Source organism: Manduca sexta, chromosome 20 (genome assembly GCF_014839805.1).
Source record: "Manduca sexta isolate Smith_Timp_Sample1 chromosome 20, JHU_Msex_v1.0, whole genome shotgun sequence".
In the NCBI taxonomy this organism is placed as follows: Eukaryota; Metazoa; Arthropoda; class Insecta; order Lepidoptera; family Sphingidae; genus Manduca; species Manduca sexta.
Genome location: NC_051134.1, coordinates 5,465,128 through 5,481,956, shown reverse-complemented (window position 1 = coordinate 5,481,956; position 16,829 = coordinate 5,465,128). Strand labels below are relative to the sequence as shown.

General features: G+C 37.7%; 2 protein-coding genes across 6 annotated transcripts; both read left to right on the top strand.

Annotated features, from left to right (window-relative positions):
* Positions 1-1,987: 1,987 nt before the first annotated feature.
* On the top strand, positions 1,988-7,251 carry LOC115443520 (WAP four-disulfide core domain protein 5). Of its 3 annotated transcripts, none has more exons than XM_030168938.2 (3): positions 1,988-2,093; positions 2,673-2,729; positions 3,020-3,275. In XM_030168938.2, exons 1-3 carry the CDS (start codon positions 2,063-2,065, stop codon positions 3,163-3,165), a joined length of 234 nt encoding a protein of 77 aa, XP_030024798.2. In that variant the 5' UTR covers positions 1,988-2,062; the 3' UTR covers positions 3,166-3,275. The 3 variants fall into 3 exon arrangements, with proteins under 3 accessions (XP_030024798.2, XP_037296713.1, XP_030024819.2); XM_037440816.1 differs by lacking the exons at positions 2,673-2,729; positions 3,020-3,275 and adding exons at positions 6,644-6,700; positions 6,989-7,251 and having other exon boundaries at positions 2,047-2,093; XM_030168959.2 differs by lacking the exons at positions 1,988-2,093; positions 2,673-2,729; positions 3,020-3,275 and adding exons at positions 5,972-6,061; positions 6,644-6,700; positions 6,989-7,251.
* A 3,652-nt stretch (positions 7,252-10,903) lies between these two features.
* On the top strand, positions 10,904-12,329 carry LOC115443521 (waprin-Lio1-like). 3 transcript variants are annotated; one of them, XM_037440721.1, is made up of 3 exons: positions 10,904-10,975; positions 11,576-11,632; positions 12,074-12,329. In XM_037440721.1, exons 1-3 carry the CDS (start codon positions 10,945-10,947, stop codon positions 12,217-12,219), a joined length of 234 nt encoding a protein of 77 aa, XP_037296618.1. In that variant the 5' UTR covers positions 10,904-10,944; the 3' UTR covers positions 12,220-12,329. The 3 variants fall into 3 exon arrangements, with proteins under 3 accessions (XP_037296618.1, XP_037296621.1, XP_037296619.1); XM_037440724.1 differs by having other exon boundaries at positions 10,910-10,975; positions 11,576-11,626; XM_037440722.1 differs by having other exon boundaries at positions 10,910-10,975; positions 11,576-11,629.
* Positions 12,330-16,829: the final 4,500 nt, after the last annotated feature.

Below are 16,829 nucleotides of genomic sequence, written 5' to 3'. Positions count from 1 at the left end.
TCGTGATGAAATGTTACGCCTCTGCCTACCCCTAACACGGGGAAAAGGTGTTATGCTATATGTATAAGTATGTGAGAAGTACAGTCAACCAAACTCAATGCAAAAACATAACTAAATACGTCACAGTGAAGCTAAATTCGCGATTTCGTTTTCTTGGACGACATAATTATTCTAGTTTTTTAAATTTTTAAACCAAACTACCGAAGCGATGTTGAAAAAAAATTTATGGGACCAATCTGGAGAGAAATTATTTTGAATAAAAAAAGATTTTTCCAAATCGGTTCATAAATGAGCGAGTTCTGATGTTGTTACCTCATACAAAAAAAAAAATTCACGTCGAATTGATAACCTCCTCCTTTTTTTGAAGTCGGTTAAAAAGGGTCTTGTCTTGAAACTTTTATCAATATAGGTATTATTTATATAAAGTAAAATTATTTGATAAACGGCGACAAATGTGCATCTAACCACAAACCAGAGAAGAATAGACGAATGAAAAGGCTTTAATTTTACTTTCAAACGCTCTTCTTTTTTTTTGATAATTTTAAAATTGATGAATAAGAAAAAGCGGATCTCAAGTTTGTGGAATCTGGAAACAATTATCCACACGCAAATTGTTGAAATCGCCTATTTCCATTACGTTCAATTTCTTTACATAGTTTTATATTAAAGATATATGAAATGTTGATGAATATTGTTTAAGGACAAGTTAAACGTGAAATACTAAGAACTAAAAGCCACAGAAGCTTTTTATTTGGACAGGTGCGAATAAATAACGATTATTTAAACATTTTTAAAAGGTTACAGCTGCTATAGAAGTACTTCATTACCGAAAACTTGTTTTTTTTCCTTTTATAGGTATTTTCGTATCGGATTCGACTTAAAGTTTTAATTAGGTTTTATTAGTGTCATATTTTTTTAATTTTGAGGGATCTCTGACATTGTTCAAACAACTGAAACTGGTAACTAAATTCACAGTCCCCAAATTTTATAGCGAGGCAGAGACATAAAGTATCTTCCAGTATTAGTGCAAGTCCGCCCTATGGATTAAGATAGTTTGGAGAATTCCACCACGGTATCCCTTGCCTAAAGCGGCGGTAGCCTAGTTGGTAGTTGTGGAACCGACTGCCGAGACTAATGTCCGCAGGTTCAAAGTTCAAGGGCATGCACCTTCGTCTTTTCTAAAATGATGTGTGTATTCTTTGTGAACGATCGCTGACTGTTAGAGTCAGAGGGTAATGGAAAACATCGTGAGAAAACCTGCATATCTGAGATATTCTCTATAGGAATTTTTAAAGGTGCGTGTAGTCTACCGACCCTTACTAGGACAGTGTGGTGGACTAAAGCCTAATCTAAAGGACTAATCCCCCTCAGTAGACGAGGAAGCCCGTGCTCAGCAGTGGCATAGTATGTACGGTGATGATATTACATCCCTTGCCTGTCGTAAGAGGCGATTGATGGAGGCCATGGAAGGGTCGGGAGGGGACTGCTGTCTGCCATTACATTAATGTCACCCCAGTTTGGACGGCAGCGTTGAAGGTAGGTCTTACGCTGCCATTGACGCCTCAGACGTCCTTCGGTGCGCGGGGGATTTTAAGCCTCCCTGCATCAGGAGACGGGCCCCACCAGGCGGTATAGTGCCGGGGCCGTTGCGGACGACAACTTAGACACTTCCGTCCGAGGTAGCCCGCAGCCGTGCCTGTTGTGGCCAAGATGGCCATCATGGATTTTTGTTGGTGTGCCGTTCGTAGAGTGAACATAGTGTTACGGACTGACGTCAGATGGTCGCCAGACGTTTACCATCTTTCCGGGCGGCTCGATTTCTGATCGTAAGTTACTGCAAACTCAATATAACCGTTAAGACTCCTTCCTCGGTTAAAAGGTAGTCAAAAGCACAATTTTTCCGCGAAAACAAAAAAAAACAACAAAGTATTAGCACAAGTGACAGTACAAAGAGTCGAACAGATGTTGACAAAGTAAATAAGAAAATGGTATTTAAGCGCAAGAACATTTTATTTTTCTACATATTCTTCTCTAAGTCGAAGGAGACTCACCAGTTACAAACATGTCTCGTTTCTTTGTCATGTTCTTCCTCGGTAAGTATTTTTATATTTCTTTTGGAGCAACTTTTTAGCAATCAGTAAATTTCATAAACTACATTCATCAAGATTCCCATATATTTTTTTATTTACATATTTTGTCTTTAATTTTTTTTATGTCTCTGCAGGGTAAAATTCCTTCTCTTAAACTTAACGGTAACGTGTGTACATGCGCTTACATAAGTATTGTGACAAAATATATTATGAATAATTGATAAAAAACAGTAAGCCCCAAGTTTCCTCTTTATCGGGTAGTCATCATTTAGGTAGCTAGTGAAAGGCTAGGCTAGCTTGGTTAGGGTCTACATGGTCCTTACAGTTGAGAATTGTGATGCGTCCTTGACTTTAGTTTATTAAATTATTAAAAATAGTTCTATTTCTCCCCTCCCCTGCCAGCCCGTGCAAGATTGTTTAATTATATATTCAGTACGTTAGCTAGATTAGGAGCTATATCATCCCCACTGGCGAGTACCGCACCACGTTTACCTCCTGTATTGTCTCCCGTATTATATATTTTTCTTTATTTTCATGTTCCCGTGTCCGTTGTCTTATTTATAAATTGTTTTTTTTTTGCAGCTTCATTCCTCGTTGCGCTGTCAGCATCCATGCCTGACAGTGACATTCAGGCTAGCAGTAAGTTGATTTTTTAATTAAAGTATACAACTGCATCCCTTGAATATCATTTTCAAGTCGAGACTCCTGGGCTGTCCCAGCCATGATCAAGGGGCACAGTCGACACTGGAAGCAGTATGTATCGAGTATGGACTGTGCACCGAGAGATCGCTTGATTTTTAATTTGCAATTAAATCTGACAACATCTAGAGTCTGTACAGATATATTGTGGACTGCACGAACATTTTTTTTTATTTTAATAAATGCAGATGGGAGACGGATTCCATATTTGATTACTATTTTTGTTTCAGGCGTGAAAGCTGGCCAGTGCCCTCCTAATGATGTCATATCAATTTGTATGATGGATGAATCAGCGTGCTTCAGCGACAGCGAATGCCCTGACTCCTCTAAATGCTGCTCCTGGGGCTGTGGGCGGAAATGTGTCGCTGCTGTTTGAATTAATTGAACCCTGGTCGAGTTTGTGTCAACAAATCTAAATAGATTTTGCTTGTTGTTTTGGTTTCAGAATATTTTGATATTCATTAAAATACAAATTAATTTTCATTATGCTTTGTTATTATTTTAAATTGAAAGTATAACATTATCATGTTTATCCTGACCTTTTCATGAAACATGATGTAGACAGACATAAATTATGAATTGCGCGGCGCTACCACTTTAAAAATAAGATAAACAAAGTTTAAGGCGTCGCACAGACACTGTCAACATGTACTAAACACTGACACAAAACTCTCATCACAAAACTAACGCAACGAGATATCATCATGATTTAGTTTTAATATATTAGTTGCTTTTACAAATCTAATCTACCGCTTCAAAGTGCTGGCATGTTTTCAGAGAAGTTATACATAATTACTGCATGAAAATACGCTAAAATAATTATCACTTATTTGATCAAGATGTGGATTCCAATGATAATCTGATATTATTTTTGTAATAATTGTTTTATCAATTAACGTTTCACGAGTTGTCTAATGATTATTGTCCTTTCCTTTCTTACGTCATATAATGAGTTTCGTGGGATTTTTTTTCCGCATTGGTAAAAAACACATTACACATTACAGTGTGTAAATTCTCTTTTTCCTTTATAGTCCATCTTTGCTTTAAATATTGGTGAGATGGGCACCAATGAAATCACATATAATGAAATTATAACTCTGTGCTTCACAATGTGTATTTATACACTTTATATACAAAGAAGTAAACAGGCGGATTTAATGCCAGAGGCATTTTTCGTGATGCGATGATATGGATGATAAAATCAAGACAACCATCCCACTCATCCCGCAGTGACAGAAGATGTATTGCAGTTAAAAAATGATAGTTATAAGAGTTACTTATGTCTAGTAAACGCTCTGAGAAAACGAGCGCTTCCAAAAATATGAGATCCTTGACAATTTGATTGTGATTAGCAATAAACAACTATTACACTTATAGTAAATTAGATTCGAGGGCACGACCATACTACATCGCCTGTAAATCGCTCGTGCCGCCATCTGTGAGGAGGAAACATAACTGTTTTTGCTTTATGGAAATGCTTTTAGAATTCAAAATAAGTCGAGTTGGTCTGCAAAAAGGGGCTGAAAACTTGAAACTTTTATCAATATAGGAATTATTTATATAAAGTAAAATTATTTGATAAATGGCGACAAATGTGCATCTAACCACAAACCAGAGATGAATAGACGAATGAAAAGGCTTTAATTTTACTTTCAAACGCTCTTTTTTTTGCTATTTTAAAATTGATGAATAAGAAAAAGCGGACCTTAAATTTGTGGAATCTGTGAACAATAATTCACACACAAATTGTTCAAATCGCCTATTTCCTTTACATTAAATTTCTTTACATAGTTTTCTTATTAAAGATATATGAAATTTTGATGAACATTGTTTAAAGACAAGTTAAACGTGGAATACTAAGAACTCATAAAAGGAAAAGGCACAGAAGTGTTTTATTTGGTCAGGTTCAAACATAAAAACGATTATTTATCGACTTTCTTCATTTATTGACTTTTAGTAAATTTATTAAATTCTTGTAACATTTTTAAAACGTCACAGCTGCTATAGAAGTATGTTCATCACCGAAAACTTGTTTTTTTTTTTCCTTTTATAGGTATATTCGTATCGGTTTCGACTAACAGTTTTAATTAGGTTTTATAAGTGTCATTATTTTCCAATTTTGAGGGATTTCTGACATTATTCGAACAACTGAAATAGTTAACTAAATCCGCAGTCCGCAAATTTTATAGCGAGGCAGAGACATAAAGTATCTTCCAGTGTTAGTGCAAGTCCCCCAATGGATTAAGGGAGTTTGGAGAATTCCACCACGGTATCCCTTGCCTAAAGCGGCGGTAGCCTAGTTGGTAGTTGTGGAACCGACTGCCGAGACTAATGTCCGCAGGTTCAAAGTTCAAGGGCATGCACCTTCGTCTTTTCTAAAAATGATGTGTGTATTCTTTGTGAATGATCACTGACTCTAACGGTAAAGGAAAACATCGTGAGAAAACCTGCATATCTGAGATATTCTTTATATGAATTGTTAAATGTGCGTGTAGTCTACCAACACTAGGACAGTGTGGTGGACTAAAACCTAATCTAAAGGACTAATCCCCCTCAGTAGAAGAGGAAGCCCGTGCTCAGCAGTGGCATAGTATGTTCAATGATGATATTACATCCCCTGCCTGTCGTAAGAGGCGATTGATGGAGGCCATGGAAGGGTCGGGAGCGGACTGCTGTCTGCCATTACATTAATGTCACCCCAGTTTGGACGGCAGCGTTGAAGGTAGGTCTTAAGCTGCCATTGACGCCTCAGACGTCTTTAGGTGCGCGAGGGATTAAAAGCCTCCGCGCATCAGGAGATGGGGCGCTCTAGACGGCATCGTGCCGGGGCCGTTGTGGACGACAACTTAGACACTTCCGTCCGAGGTAGCCCGCGGCCGTGCCTGTTGTGGCGAAGATGGCCATCATGGATTTTTGTTGGTGTGCCGTTCGTAGAGTGAACATAGTGTTACGGACTGATGTCAGATAGTCGCCAAACGTTTACCATCTTTCCGGGCGGCTCGATTTCTGATTGTAAGTTACTGCGAACTCAATATAACCGTTAAGACTCCTTCCTCGGTTAAAAGGTAGTCAAAAGCACACTTGTTCCGTGAAAACAAAGAAAACAACAAAGTCAAAAGACAGTACAAAGAGCCGAACAGATGTTGACAAAGTAAATAAGAAAATGGTATTTAAGCGCAAGAAAATTTTATCTTTCAATATATTCTTCTCTAAAGTCGAAGGAGACTCACCAGTTACAAACATGTCTCGTTTTTTTGTCATGTTCTTCCTCGGCAAGTATTTTTGTATTTTTTTTGTAGCAACTTTTTGGCAATCATTAAATTTCATAAACTACATTCATCAAGATTTCCATACTATGCTATATAATTTTCTTTTATTTTATATATTTTGTCTTGATTTTTTTTATGTTTCTGCAGGGTAAAATTCCTTCTCTTAAATGTAACGGTGACGTGTGTGCATCCGCTTCTATAACTACTATGACAAAATATATTATGAATAATTGATAAAAAACAGAAAGCCCCAAGTTTCCTCTTTAACGGATAGTCATCATGTAGGTAGCTAGTGAAAGGCTAGGCTAGCTTGGTTAGGGTCTACATGGTCCTTACGGGTGAGAATTGTGATGCGTCCTTGACTTTCGTTTATGAAAAATAGTTTTATTTCTCCCCTCACCTGCCAGCCCGTGCAGGATTGTTTAATTATATATTCAGTACGTTAGCTAGATTAGGAGCTATATCATCCCCACTGGCGAGTACCGCACCACGTTTACCTCCTGTATTGTCTCCCGTATTATATATTTTTCTTTATTTTCCTGTTCCCGTGTCCGTTGTCTTATTTATAAATTGTTTTTTTTGCAGCTTCATTCCTCGTTGCGCTGTCAGCATCCATGCCTGACAGTGACATTCAGGCTAGCAGTAAGTTGATTTTTTAATTAAAGTATACAACTGCATCCCTTGAATATCATTTTCAAGTCGTGACTCCTGGGCTGTCCCGCCCATGGTCAAGGGGAACAGTCGACACGAAGCAGTATGTATCGAGTATGGACTGTGCACCAAGAGATGCCTTGATTTTTAGTTGGCACTTAAATCTGCCAACATTTAGAATCAATACAAATATAGTGTGGATTGCACGAACATTTGTTTTGATTTTAATAAATGCAGATGGAGGACGTGTTCCATATTTGATTACTATTTTTGTTTCAGGTGTAAAACTTGGCCAGTGCCCTACTAATGATGTCATATCAACTTGTGTGGTGGATGAATCAGCGTGCTTGGGCGACAACGAGTGCCCTGGCTCTTCTAAATGCTGTGCCTGGGGCTGTGGGCGGAAATGTGTCCCTGCTGTTTGAACTAATTGAACCCTGCTCGAGATTGTGTCGACAAATCTAAATAGATTTTTCTTGTTGTTATTCGGTTTCAGAATATTTTGATATTGATATTAATTAAAATAAAATTAGTTATCATTACGTCTTGTTAATATTATATATTAAAAAAAATATAATCTTTATCCTAACCTATTTATAAATCATGATGTAGACAGACATACATTATGGATTGCGCGGCGCTACCACTTTAAAAATAAAAAACAAAGGTTAAGGCGTCGCGGCGACAACTTTTGACTCCTGAGACTGATACTAAACGAATGCTACGAGATATCAACACGATTGAGTTTTAATATATTAGTTGCTTTTATAAATCTAATCTACCACTTCAAATTGCTGGCATCTTTTCATATATCTATCGCAAGAAAAACAACGTTTAAGGCGTCGCACAGACACTGTCAAATTTTACTAAATACTGACACAAAATAAACGCAACGAGCAATCAATATTATTTAGATTTCATAATATTTTAGATGCTTTTATAAATCTAATCTGTAATCATATTTGCTGTATATATTAGTGAGATGGGCACTAACGTAATCACATATTATAATGCAGTATGCATTAGTCTATGCTCCAAAATCTGTATTTATTTTTTATTTATAAGCAGAGAAGTATATAGGGCGATTTAATGCCAGAAGCATTTTTCGTGACGCATGTTTATGCACTGCACCTGATGGATAGTGCATTGCCATCCAGTTAGAGTATCAAATAGCAATAAAAGGTTATCTCGTGCTGTTAGATACAATCATGCCGGCTTACTTAGCTGTTTCTTCACGCTACGGCGAAAGAGTCAAGATTATAGGAAGCTCTCTGCCCCCTATAAGCGGGCAAATTATTCCAAAGGCTAATAGCGCGGCAAAGAAAGGCGTTGGCGAATCTACTGTTTCGGACCGTTGTAAAGTTAAACGTAAACCAGTTCACTAATGTTTATATAGTCTGGTACTATACACAATAGGTGACTATTGTTTGACGAGGAAAATAGAAGTTACTAGTACGTTAGTGATTAACCTATCAACCCACCTACTCATTCTCTCATCGAATTAAACATCGAGCTAAAATACGCTGTCTTGCTTAAAGCTAGGAACGTCCACTACTATACGTTTGAGCGATGACGTTGGTTCATAAGGATGTTAAAACCAACACAACCATCCCACTCATCCTGCTGTCACAGAAGATATATTGAAAGAAAGAAAAGAAAATAATAGTAGTCCATTGAAATGTTACATATTTTAGGCCTTACCTTGCGTTTTTTAGAGGACGCAATTTTTTTGAAGTGTAGGGGGGGTCAGTGTAAAGCTAAAACCAAGTTTGTGGGGTCGCCACGCTTGTCCCACGGCCGCCATCTTGAAAATAGGGGTTGAAATGGTTTTTACGATGTATCTCTTAAACTATTTATCTGACAAAAAAAAAATATAAACAGTTTTTGTTGCAAATTAAATTCTCTACAACTTTGGTCCAGTAACTTTTTGTCGTAGAACTATAAATAAAAAAGGTATAAGCGAAAATGTTAAAAAATTCAATGTTAAGCAATGTACATTGCAACGTCATCAGAACGTGTGTTTATAAGGTTCATAATACTTTTTGTACTCTCATTACGTACAACACAAACCCGTGGTTGTCGGCTTGTACGCGAATTACTTGGATCCTGAATCGCTTTGGCACAGATGAAGCAATTGTTCTCAAAAACAGTTTTTTACGAACTGTTTCGGAAGTTACTGTACATATTGCGTGTTATGGTTATTACGTGGACAATCGAACCGATAATGTTGTTCGGCGTCGCAGCAGCAGCTCCATTAGTTTATCGTCAGTTTCAGAAGCTCCGGAGCCAGACTTTGATTTTGTTGAACAATTGCTTCATCTGTGCCAAAGCGATTCAGGATCCAAGTAATTCGCGTACAAGCCGACAACCGCGGGTTTGTGTTGTACGTAATGAGAGTACAAAAAAAAGTATTATGAAACTTATAAACACACGTTCTGATGAGATTGCAATGGACATTGCTTGATATTGAATTTCTTAACATTTTCGCTTATAACTTTTTTATTTATTGTTCTACGACAAAAAGTTACTGGACCAAAGTTGTAGAGAATTTAATTTGCAACAAAAAATGTTTATATTTTTTATGTCAGATAAATAGTTTAAGACATACATCGTAAAAAGCATTTCAACCCCTAGGTTGGCATATCCTAGCTGGATAAAAACCCCGAAATAAATAAAGATTAAAAAAAAAACCCTATTTTCAAGATGGCGGCCGTGGGACAAGGGTGGCGACCCCACAAACTTGGTTTTAGCTTTACACTGACTCCCCCTCCACTTCAAAAAAATAAAATTGTGTCCTCTAAAAAACGCAACCCCAAATGTAACTTTTCAATGGACTATAGTTGTAGTCTTGCCTGCTGTATGAAATATATTTCTATTTAGATTCTCGGACGCGATCAAATATATCGCGATGTAGAACGCTCGTGCCGCCATCTGTGGAGAGGAAACACAACTGTTTTCGTTTCATGGAAATGCTTTTAGAATTTGAAGAAAGCTGATTTGGTGTTCAAAACGGCCTGGTCTAGAAACTTTTATAAAAACGGGAATTATTTGTATGAAGTCAAACTAATTGTATTTTTTTAAATGAATGGACGGCGAGATAGACATCTAGCTTGTTGTTATAATTTTAACATTGTTTGACTGTAAGAAAAAGCGGACCTCGAATTTATGGAATCTGAGAAAAATAATTCACACACAAATTATTTAAGTCGCCTATTTCCATTATATGTTTAAATTCTTAAAATAGTTTTATATAAAATATGAAATATATAAACTAAAATATGAATCTTTTATGAACATTGTTTAAGGAAAAGTTGATCGCGTTTTACTCGTATTTGTACAGGTGTGAAAATTAAAACGATTATTTATCAACTTTCTTCGATTATTGACGTTCAGTAAACTTATTTTATTCTTATTACATTTTTAAAAGGTCACAGCTGCTAAAGAATTATATTCATCATCGAAAACATTTTTTGTCCTTGTTCAGGTATTTTTGTATCGGAGACAGAATTTTCTAATTTTGAGGGATCTCTATTATTCAAAGAACTGAAATAGGTAACTAAATCCGCAGTCCTCAAAATTTATAGCGAGGCACTGATATAAGGTATCAATATTAGTACGATTACTACAAGTTCGTCCTATGGATTGGGGGAGTTTGCAGAATTTCACCACGGTATCCCTTGGATGTCGTAAGAGGCGATTGATAGGGGACATCGAAGGATCGCGGTGGGGCGGCAGTTGGGTGTCTGCCGTTAGATTACTTTAGTGTCGCCACGTGTCATGTAGTTGACGCCAAAGACGTCGTTCATTACGCGAGGACTTTTGAGCCTCTCCAGACCAGGAGGCGGGCCGCTCTAGGCGACCTCGGGCAGGGGCAGTTGTGGACGACAACTAAGACACTTCCGTCAGAGATTGCCATCGCAGATTTTTAGTTGGTATAATGTGCGTAGGCTGTGTATAGTGTTAGGGTCTCGACTTGATGGTCACTTTTCGGGGTTGCTCAACTTCGGGTCCTAATGTATTGTATACCCAACATAGCCGCTTGCCTCTGTTGCTAAGCGGTAGTCATAAGTCACTTTCTCCGCGAAAATAAAAAAAAAGTATTTATACAATTGCCAGTATAAACAGACAAACAGATGTTGACAAAATAAATAAGGAATTAGTATTTAAGTGCGAATTTTATTATTATTTTTTATATTTTCTTCTGTAAAGTCGAACGAGACTCATCAGTTACAAACATGTCTCGTTTCTTTGTCTTCTTCTTCCTCGGTAAGAATTTTTTTAAAAAAGAATTGTAGCAATTTTTTGCCAATTACTAACTTTTGTAAACTATATTAATAAAATTTCCATTACGAAGTAATAGAAATATCTACATACCTGTCACTTATGTTGGTCTTTTATTTCTTATTAACTGATTTCCTTCTTATCTTTCTTCTTACTTCTTTTATGCCTCTCCAAGGTTAAATCCCTTTTCTTAAATTTAATGGTGCCGTGCATTAGCTCAAATAAGAAAAATATTATGTATAATTCATAACAAAACGTAACCTCCGAGTTTTCTCTTCTACGGGTAGTCATAATGTTGTAGGTAGCTAATGAACGGTTGGTAGGTAAGGTAGGGTCCTTGACGTTTGTTTATTAAAACAATAGACAGGCTATTTTGAGATTGATTACCAAAAATAGCCTGCCAGCCCGTGGTTGCTTTTATAGTTATATTTACGTTAGCTAGGCTAAGAGCTATATCATCCCCATTGGCGATGTCCGCACCGCGTTATCCTCCTATTGTTACGTGCATTGTCTCCCGTATTATATATTTATCTTCTTTTTCCTGTTCCCGTCTTTATTGTCCTATTTATTCATTGTTTTTTGCAGCTTCATTCCTCGTTGCGCTGTCAGCATCCATGCCTAGCGATGACGGTCAAGGTAGCAGTAAGTTGATATTTTTATTAAAGCATACTACCGAATCGTTACGGTTACATGCTTGTCGCACAGTCAAAATAACGCGTGGCATAGAGATGAACAGTCTTACATATATATATTATTTTAGCGTTAAGAGGTGGTTAATAATTGCTTAAATAGCTGTCAAAAACATCACCGGTTTCAAGTTTAAACCTTATTAAGAGGCAAGATGGCGGATTTCGACTTACAGCAAATTTTTGTTTTAACTAAGCATAGCTTTGCGAAATTTTTATAAGTAAGACTGTTAACGTCTTTTTGGTCTCAGGATCTACGAGAGATTGTTAATCTGACAACATCCAGAATCTGTATCTGTAATCTCAAATATAGTGTGGATTGCATGACCATTTAGCTCAATGTTAATAAATGCAGATGGAGGACGTGTTCCATATTTGATTACTATTTTTGTTTCAGGAGTGAAAGCTGGCGAATGCCCCTCTGATGTTGGTATCATATCAACTTGCACGAACACATGCAAATTCGACTACAACTGCCCTGACTCTTCTAAATGCTGCCGCTGGGGCTGTGCGTGGCATTGTGTCCCTGCTGTCAACAACTAATTTAACCCTGGTCTAGATTGTATCGACAAATCTAATTAGATATTTCTTGTTATTCGGTTTCAGAATATTGTGATATTGATATTCATTAAAATAAAATTAATTGTTAGTAAGCCTCATTATTTTAAATTAAAAAATACATCATCTTTATCCTTGCCTATTCATGAATCATGATGTAGACAGACTCACATTACGTATTGTGCGGCGCTATCACTAAAAATAAAATTAACAAAGATGAAGGCATTACGGCTATTATGCACTGTGGACTGCTCGCCAGCGATTCTGTCGTCCAGCGACCAAAGCATAGACAACCAGGAACACGAGACTAAGCCGAGCGTAGTATTTCTTGTGCACTCGTGCGGAATGGCTATCGAAAAAGTTACCAATAGTAGCAATACTAATTTTAAAGAGAAAATAAAAGTAAAGAAATGCTAAAGAGTATAGAAAGTCATAGTCACCGTCGACCTACTTGCCAGCGCTAGTCGACAGTGTATAATAGATCTTCGGGCTCTAAGAGCTCTTACCCATAAAAGGATACGACGTCTCGCCGTACTACGACGCGACTGCGTATCGTGTTTATTTGTATGAGACCTTATTAATTGATGAACTCAATGTCGTATGCCATCTTTCAATAAGAAATAAACACGATACCGGTGAAGGAGTGCACCATTAGTTTCCACAACGACGTACCATGCATCATGACATGTTGCGATATCGGGTCGTGAATTTTTACGTTGCTTGTCGTAGAGTTCCGCGATACGATGTCGTAGCGTGAAACGACGCGAAATCACGCCGTCCTACGACGCGGTGTCGCTTAGCGATGCGACGTCGCATGGCGGAAATCCACGACGAGCAATGCCAAAATTCACTTGACACAGCAACGCGCTACGATGCGCGGATTGGCGGCGTCGATACTTTGATAACAAATGAATGTGGCACCGGCTAAGAGCTCATACACATAAACACGATACGACGTCGTGTCGTGGACATCTACGACGAATAATGTAAACATTCACGATACGACATCACAACATGCCACTATGCACGGCTTGACGACGTTATTACGGTGCAGCGGTTCAAACTCGAAAAATGCACCGCAGTAGACGTGGTCTCTTCCTGCTGGTATAAAGAAGACGACGTTACACTGGCTACTATGTGCTTCAAACCGGAACACAACAGTGTCTACACACTGCTGCTTGGCGGCAAAACTAGACATTGCGGTGGTACCTACCCAGGCGGACTCTCACATATGAGAGACCAATCACCAGGAAATATATATGAAACACTGGCTCAACTATGCGAGCTAAACTAAATAAACTTAGTGTAGTTGGCGGTAGACAATCGGCTAAGCTGATCCCATACCCAAATTACCTCCCCCAATTAGTATTGACAACGATTAATTGGTTGTTTTTCTGCAACAACTTTTTAGTAATCAGTAAGTTTCCTAAAATACATTCATCAAGTTTCCACTACGAAGTAGTAGAAATATCTACGATGTAGTAGAAATATCTTATGTTTGTATAATACGGTATTGTGTCGTGAAATTCCGCGAAGAATTGTGTGAGAACCGTAACTATGCAAATCGGATTATTTACTAAGTATCGAAAAAGACCTAGCGATCAGATGTCGATATAGTAAATAAGGAAAGACTAAAGCATTTATTTTTCCTTATTATTTTCCTTAAAGCCGAAGTGAGCTCAACAACTGCAAACATGGGTTCTTTGTCACCTTCTTACACGATAATATCATTTATAATTATTTTTTGCAATCAATAACTTACCTAAACTATATTAAACCTTTTGTAAGGAAGTTTTACAAAAACAAGTAGTATAAGTGAATTCCAATCGGCGTCTCTTTTGTAATATACTTATGTAAGCAAAGTTAAAATAAGTTATATTATCAACTAATAAATAATTCACATTTAAAAAACGGCGATAGCCTAGTTGGTTGTGAAACGGACTGCCGAGACGAATGACCGCAGGTTCGAAACCAAGGGCGCACACCTCCAACTTTTCTAGAGTTATGTGTGTATTCTTTGTGAATGGTCGCTTGCTTTAACGGTGAAGGAAACATCGTAAGGAAACCTGCATATCTGAGAAGTTCTCTACAGGAATTTCGAGGGTATGTGAAGACTACCAATCCGCACTAGACCACTAGACTAGCGTGGTGGACTAAGGCCTAATCCTTCTCAGTAGTAGAGGAGTCCCGTGCCCAACAGTGGGACAGTATATAATACAGGGCTGATATTATTATTATTATATATGATTCACATTTATAGCATAGTGGCTTAACATCAGATTATAATTAGTATTAGTATCTACATTTTGTGTCGGCTTCCATTTCGGAAACTTTCGCTCTTAACCACTGGTTACTATATACCATTGCCATAGTTGAGGTAGCTAGTGAAAGTAGGGTTGCCACTGGTACTTTATAATAAAGTATTTTTACATTATTTGGGGTAGTTGTATTCTTTTTGAGAATAAAGTACGCGAAAATACTTTATTTGACATGATTTGATTCCTCTGGGATGAATCGTAAAAAAATTTAGTAAAATAGCAGCAAGTTATGGTATAGAAATAATAGCAACTATTTAATAAGCCTGGTGATATTTTTATAAAAAAATCTATGCATTAATTTCATTTTATTTTTGATTTCTGTATTCACTGAGAGAATAAATTTTGTAATAAAAAATACCAAATGGCGAGATAAAAAAGAAATCGTCTGAATCTGATATTTGTATTTGTCAAAAGTAATGAAAAATATATTTACAAGCAAAACAATAGAATAGAAGGTGGCTCTCTAGGAAACGCCGTAGTTGATGAGCTGGCAAAAGGATTGGCCTAGACAATAACAGGTCCCGATCCAACAATGCCGCTCCCCTTTTACCAGCTGAGAACACGGTTAAGTCACAGAAGACAAAAACTACATGCAGGTCATTGGGCGAGTATCAGTACATGCAGACAATCCCGGGAAGCCGTGCCACACCTGGATCCTTATTTGACTAAACACCTTCTATCTTTGGACAGGGCATCCCTACGCATAGTTGTAGGTACCATTACTGGACATTTCCCACTAAACAAACATGTATATGTTTTAGGTATAACCGACAGCTCCCTACGTAGGGAATGTCTGTTGGCCGACAAAAAAGTTTACCACGTCATCCTGGAATGTGAAGGTGTAGCTGCGCAACGGGCAAAAATCCTCGATTCGCCGGGGTCACTCCGAGAAGCCTGTGGAGACACCAGGAAGATTCTGCGCTTTTGGACGGAGTTAGGCTGGCTTGCTTAGTAGCCGGCATGCACGTCACGCACAATGGCCCGACTACTTGCTAAATGCGGAAAAGGGAGCCTATAACAATAACCATAACCATAACCAATAGAATAGAAATAAATTGTTTTTTATTTTGAAACCATATATGTTTTTTTTTACCTTTAATTTACCAATGTACTATAGTGCCCCCTATCACATCATGGGACGGAACATACTTGGCGAAAAGTGGGTGCCCTAGCTGCGCCTCTGCATACCTCTTCGGGGATAAATGCGTGATGTTATGTATGTGTATGGATGTACTGTAGTTGCCCAAAAATAGGTGGCAGCCCTGAGTGACAGCAAGGACGTTAGCTAGGCTAGAAACGGTATCATGCTCACTAGTGATGACTGTACTATACTCACTCTTGTTGTCATGCGCATTGTGTCCAATATTAATAATTTTTCTATTTTTCCTGTTTTCGTCTTTGTTATTTGCGTCACCGTTAGCTGTTTAACAGCTGGTGTTGGTTGTTTTAAAATTAATTATTTTATATTTACTCAGCTTTAGTCAATTTAGCCGCTTTAGGTACCTAATAAATATTAATATTGTTTTAGAACTCTATGTAAATGAACTAAAAAATACTTGTGCAATAATTTTAGGATTATAAAGGTCAGGGAGTATCCGAGCAGCTATCTCAGTGCAACAAGATACCCCGGGGCCGTCCCGTATGCGCCGAAGAAGGCCACGGCGGGTTTTGGTTGGTATGCCGGTGTAGGCTATACAGGGGTTAGGGACTCGGTCCAATGCTCGCTCGGATGATGCTATACTCCCGTGTCGACATTGGTCCGTAAGACCGGTGAAACCAACATAACCGTTCCACTGACCCTCCGAGTGGTGGTAGCGATAATACCTTTTTTCGCCGTGTAAAAAAATATATTTTAAAGCCGTCGGTTGGGCGATGTCTATGATTGTTATTTATTATTATTATGTTATTTTCAAACGGTTATTCATTTGTATTCTTTTCATTATTTATCAGCTGGGGAATTATTTTTTTTTACTTCGACTTTTTTCAGGGACATTGCTCATTGCAATGGCAGCATCCATGACCAACGATAACGTCCAGGCTCTGTCAGTTAAATTATTACTTACATTGTATTAGTCCTTGTTGGTATAGAAAGGCCAGCCCGTGACCACGAAGGCTGCAAAGTCTTCGAAACGTCGGGAGAAAATTATAATATAAAAAACACGAAAAATCCACAAAATTTATTTATGTCAAAATCATTTTTTCTTTTATTCGGTTATAAAATGTTGTTTTCGTATTTAAATTTATTGTAATTAATTGATTGTTATTTTAATGTTTTAA

Excerpts from the sequence above, each read along its gene's own strand:
- LOC115443521 (XM_037440721.1), top strand. The coding sequence starts at position 10,945 with ATGTCTCGTTTCTTTGTCTTCTTCTTCCTCG. Across the intron at positions 10,976-11,575 it reads CTTTGTCTTCTTCTTCCTCG|CTTCATTCCTCGTTGCGCTG; the intron begins GTAAGAATTTTT and ends TGTTTTTTGCAG. Across the intron at positions 11,633-12,073 it reads CGATGACGGTCAAGGTAGCA|GAGTGAAAGCTGGCGAATGC; the intron begins GTAAGTTGATAT and ends TTTTTGTTTCAG.
- LOC115443520 (XM_037440816.1), top strand. The coding sequence starts at position 2,063 with ATGTCTCGTTTCTTTGTCATGTTCTTCCTCG. Across the intron at positions 2,094-6,643 it reads CTTTGTCATGTTCTTCCTCG|CTTCATTCCTCGTTGCGCTG; the intron begins GTAAGTATTTTT and ends TTTTTTTTGCAG. Across the intron at positions 6,701-6,988 it reads CAGTGACATTCAGGCTAGCA|GTGTAAAACTTGGCCAGTGC; the intron begins GTAAGTTGATTT and ends TTTTTGTTTCAG.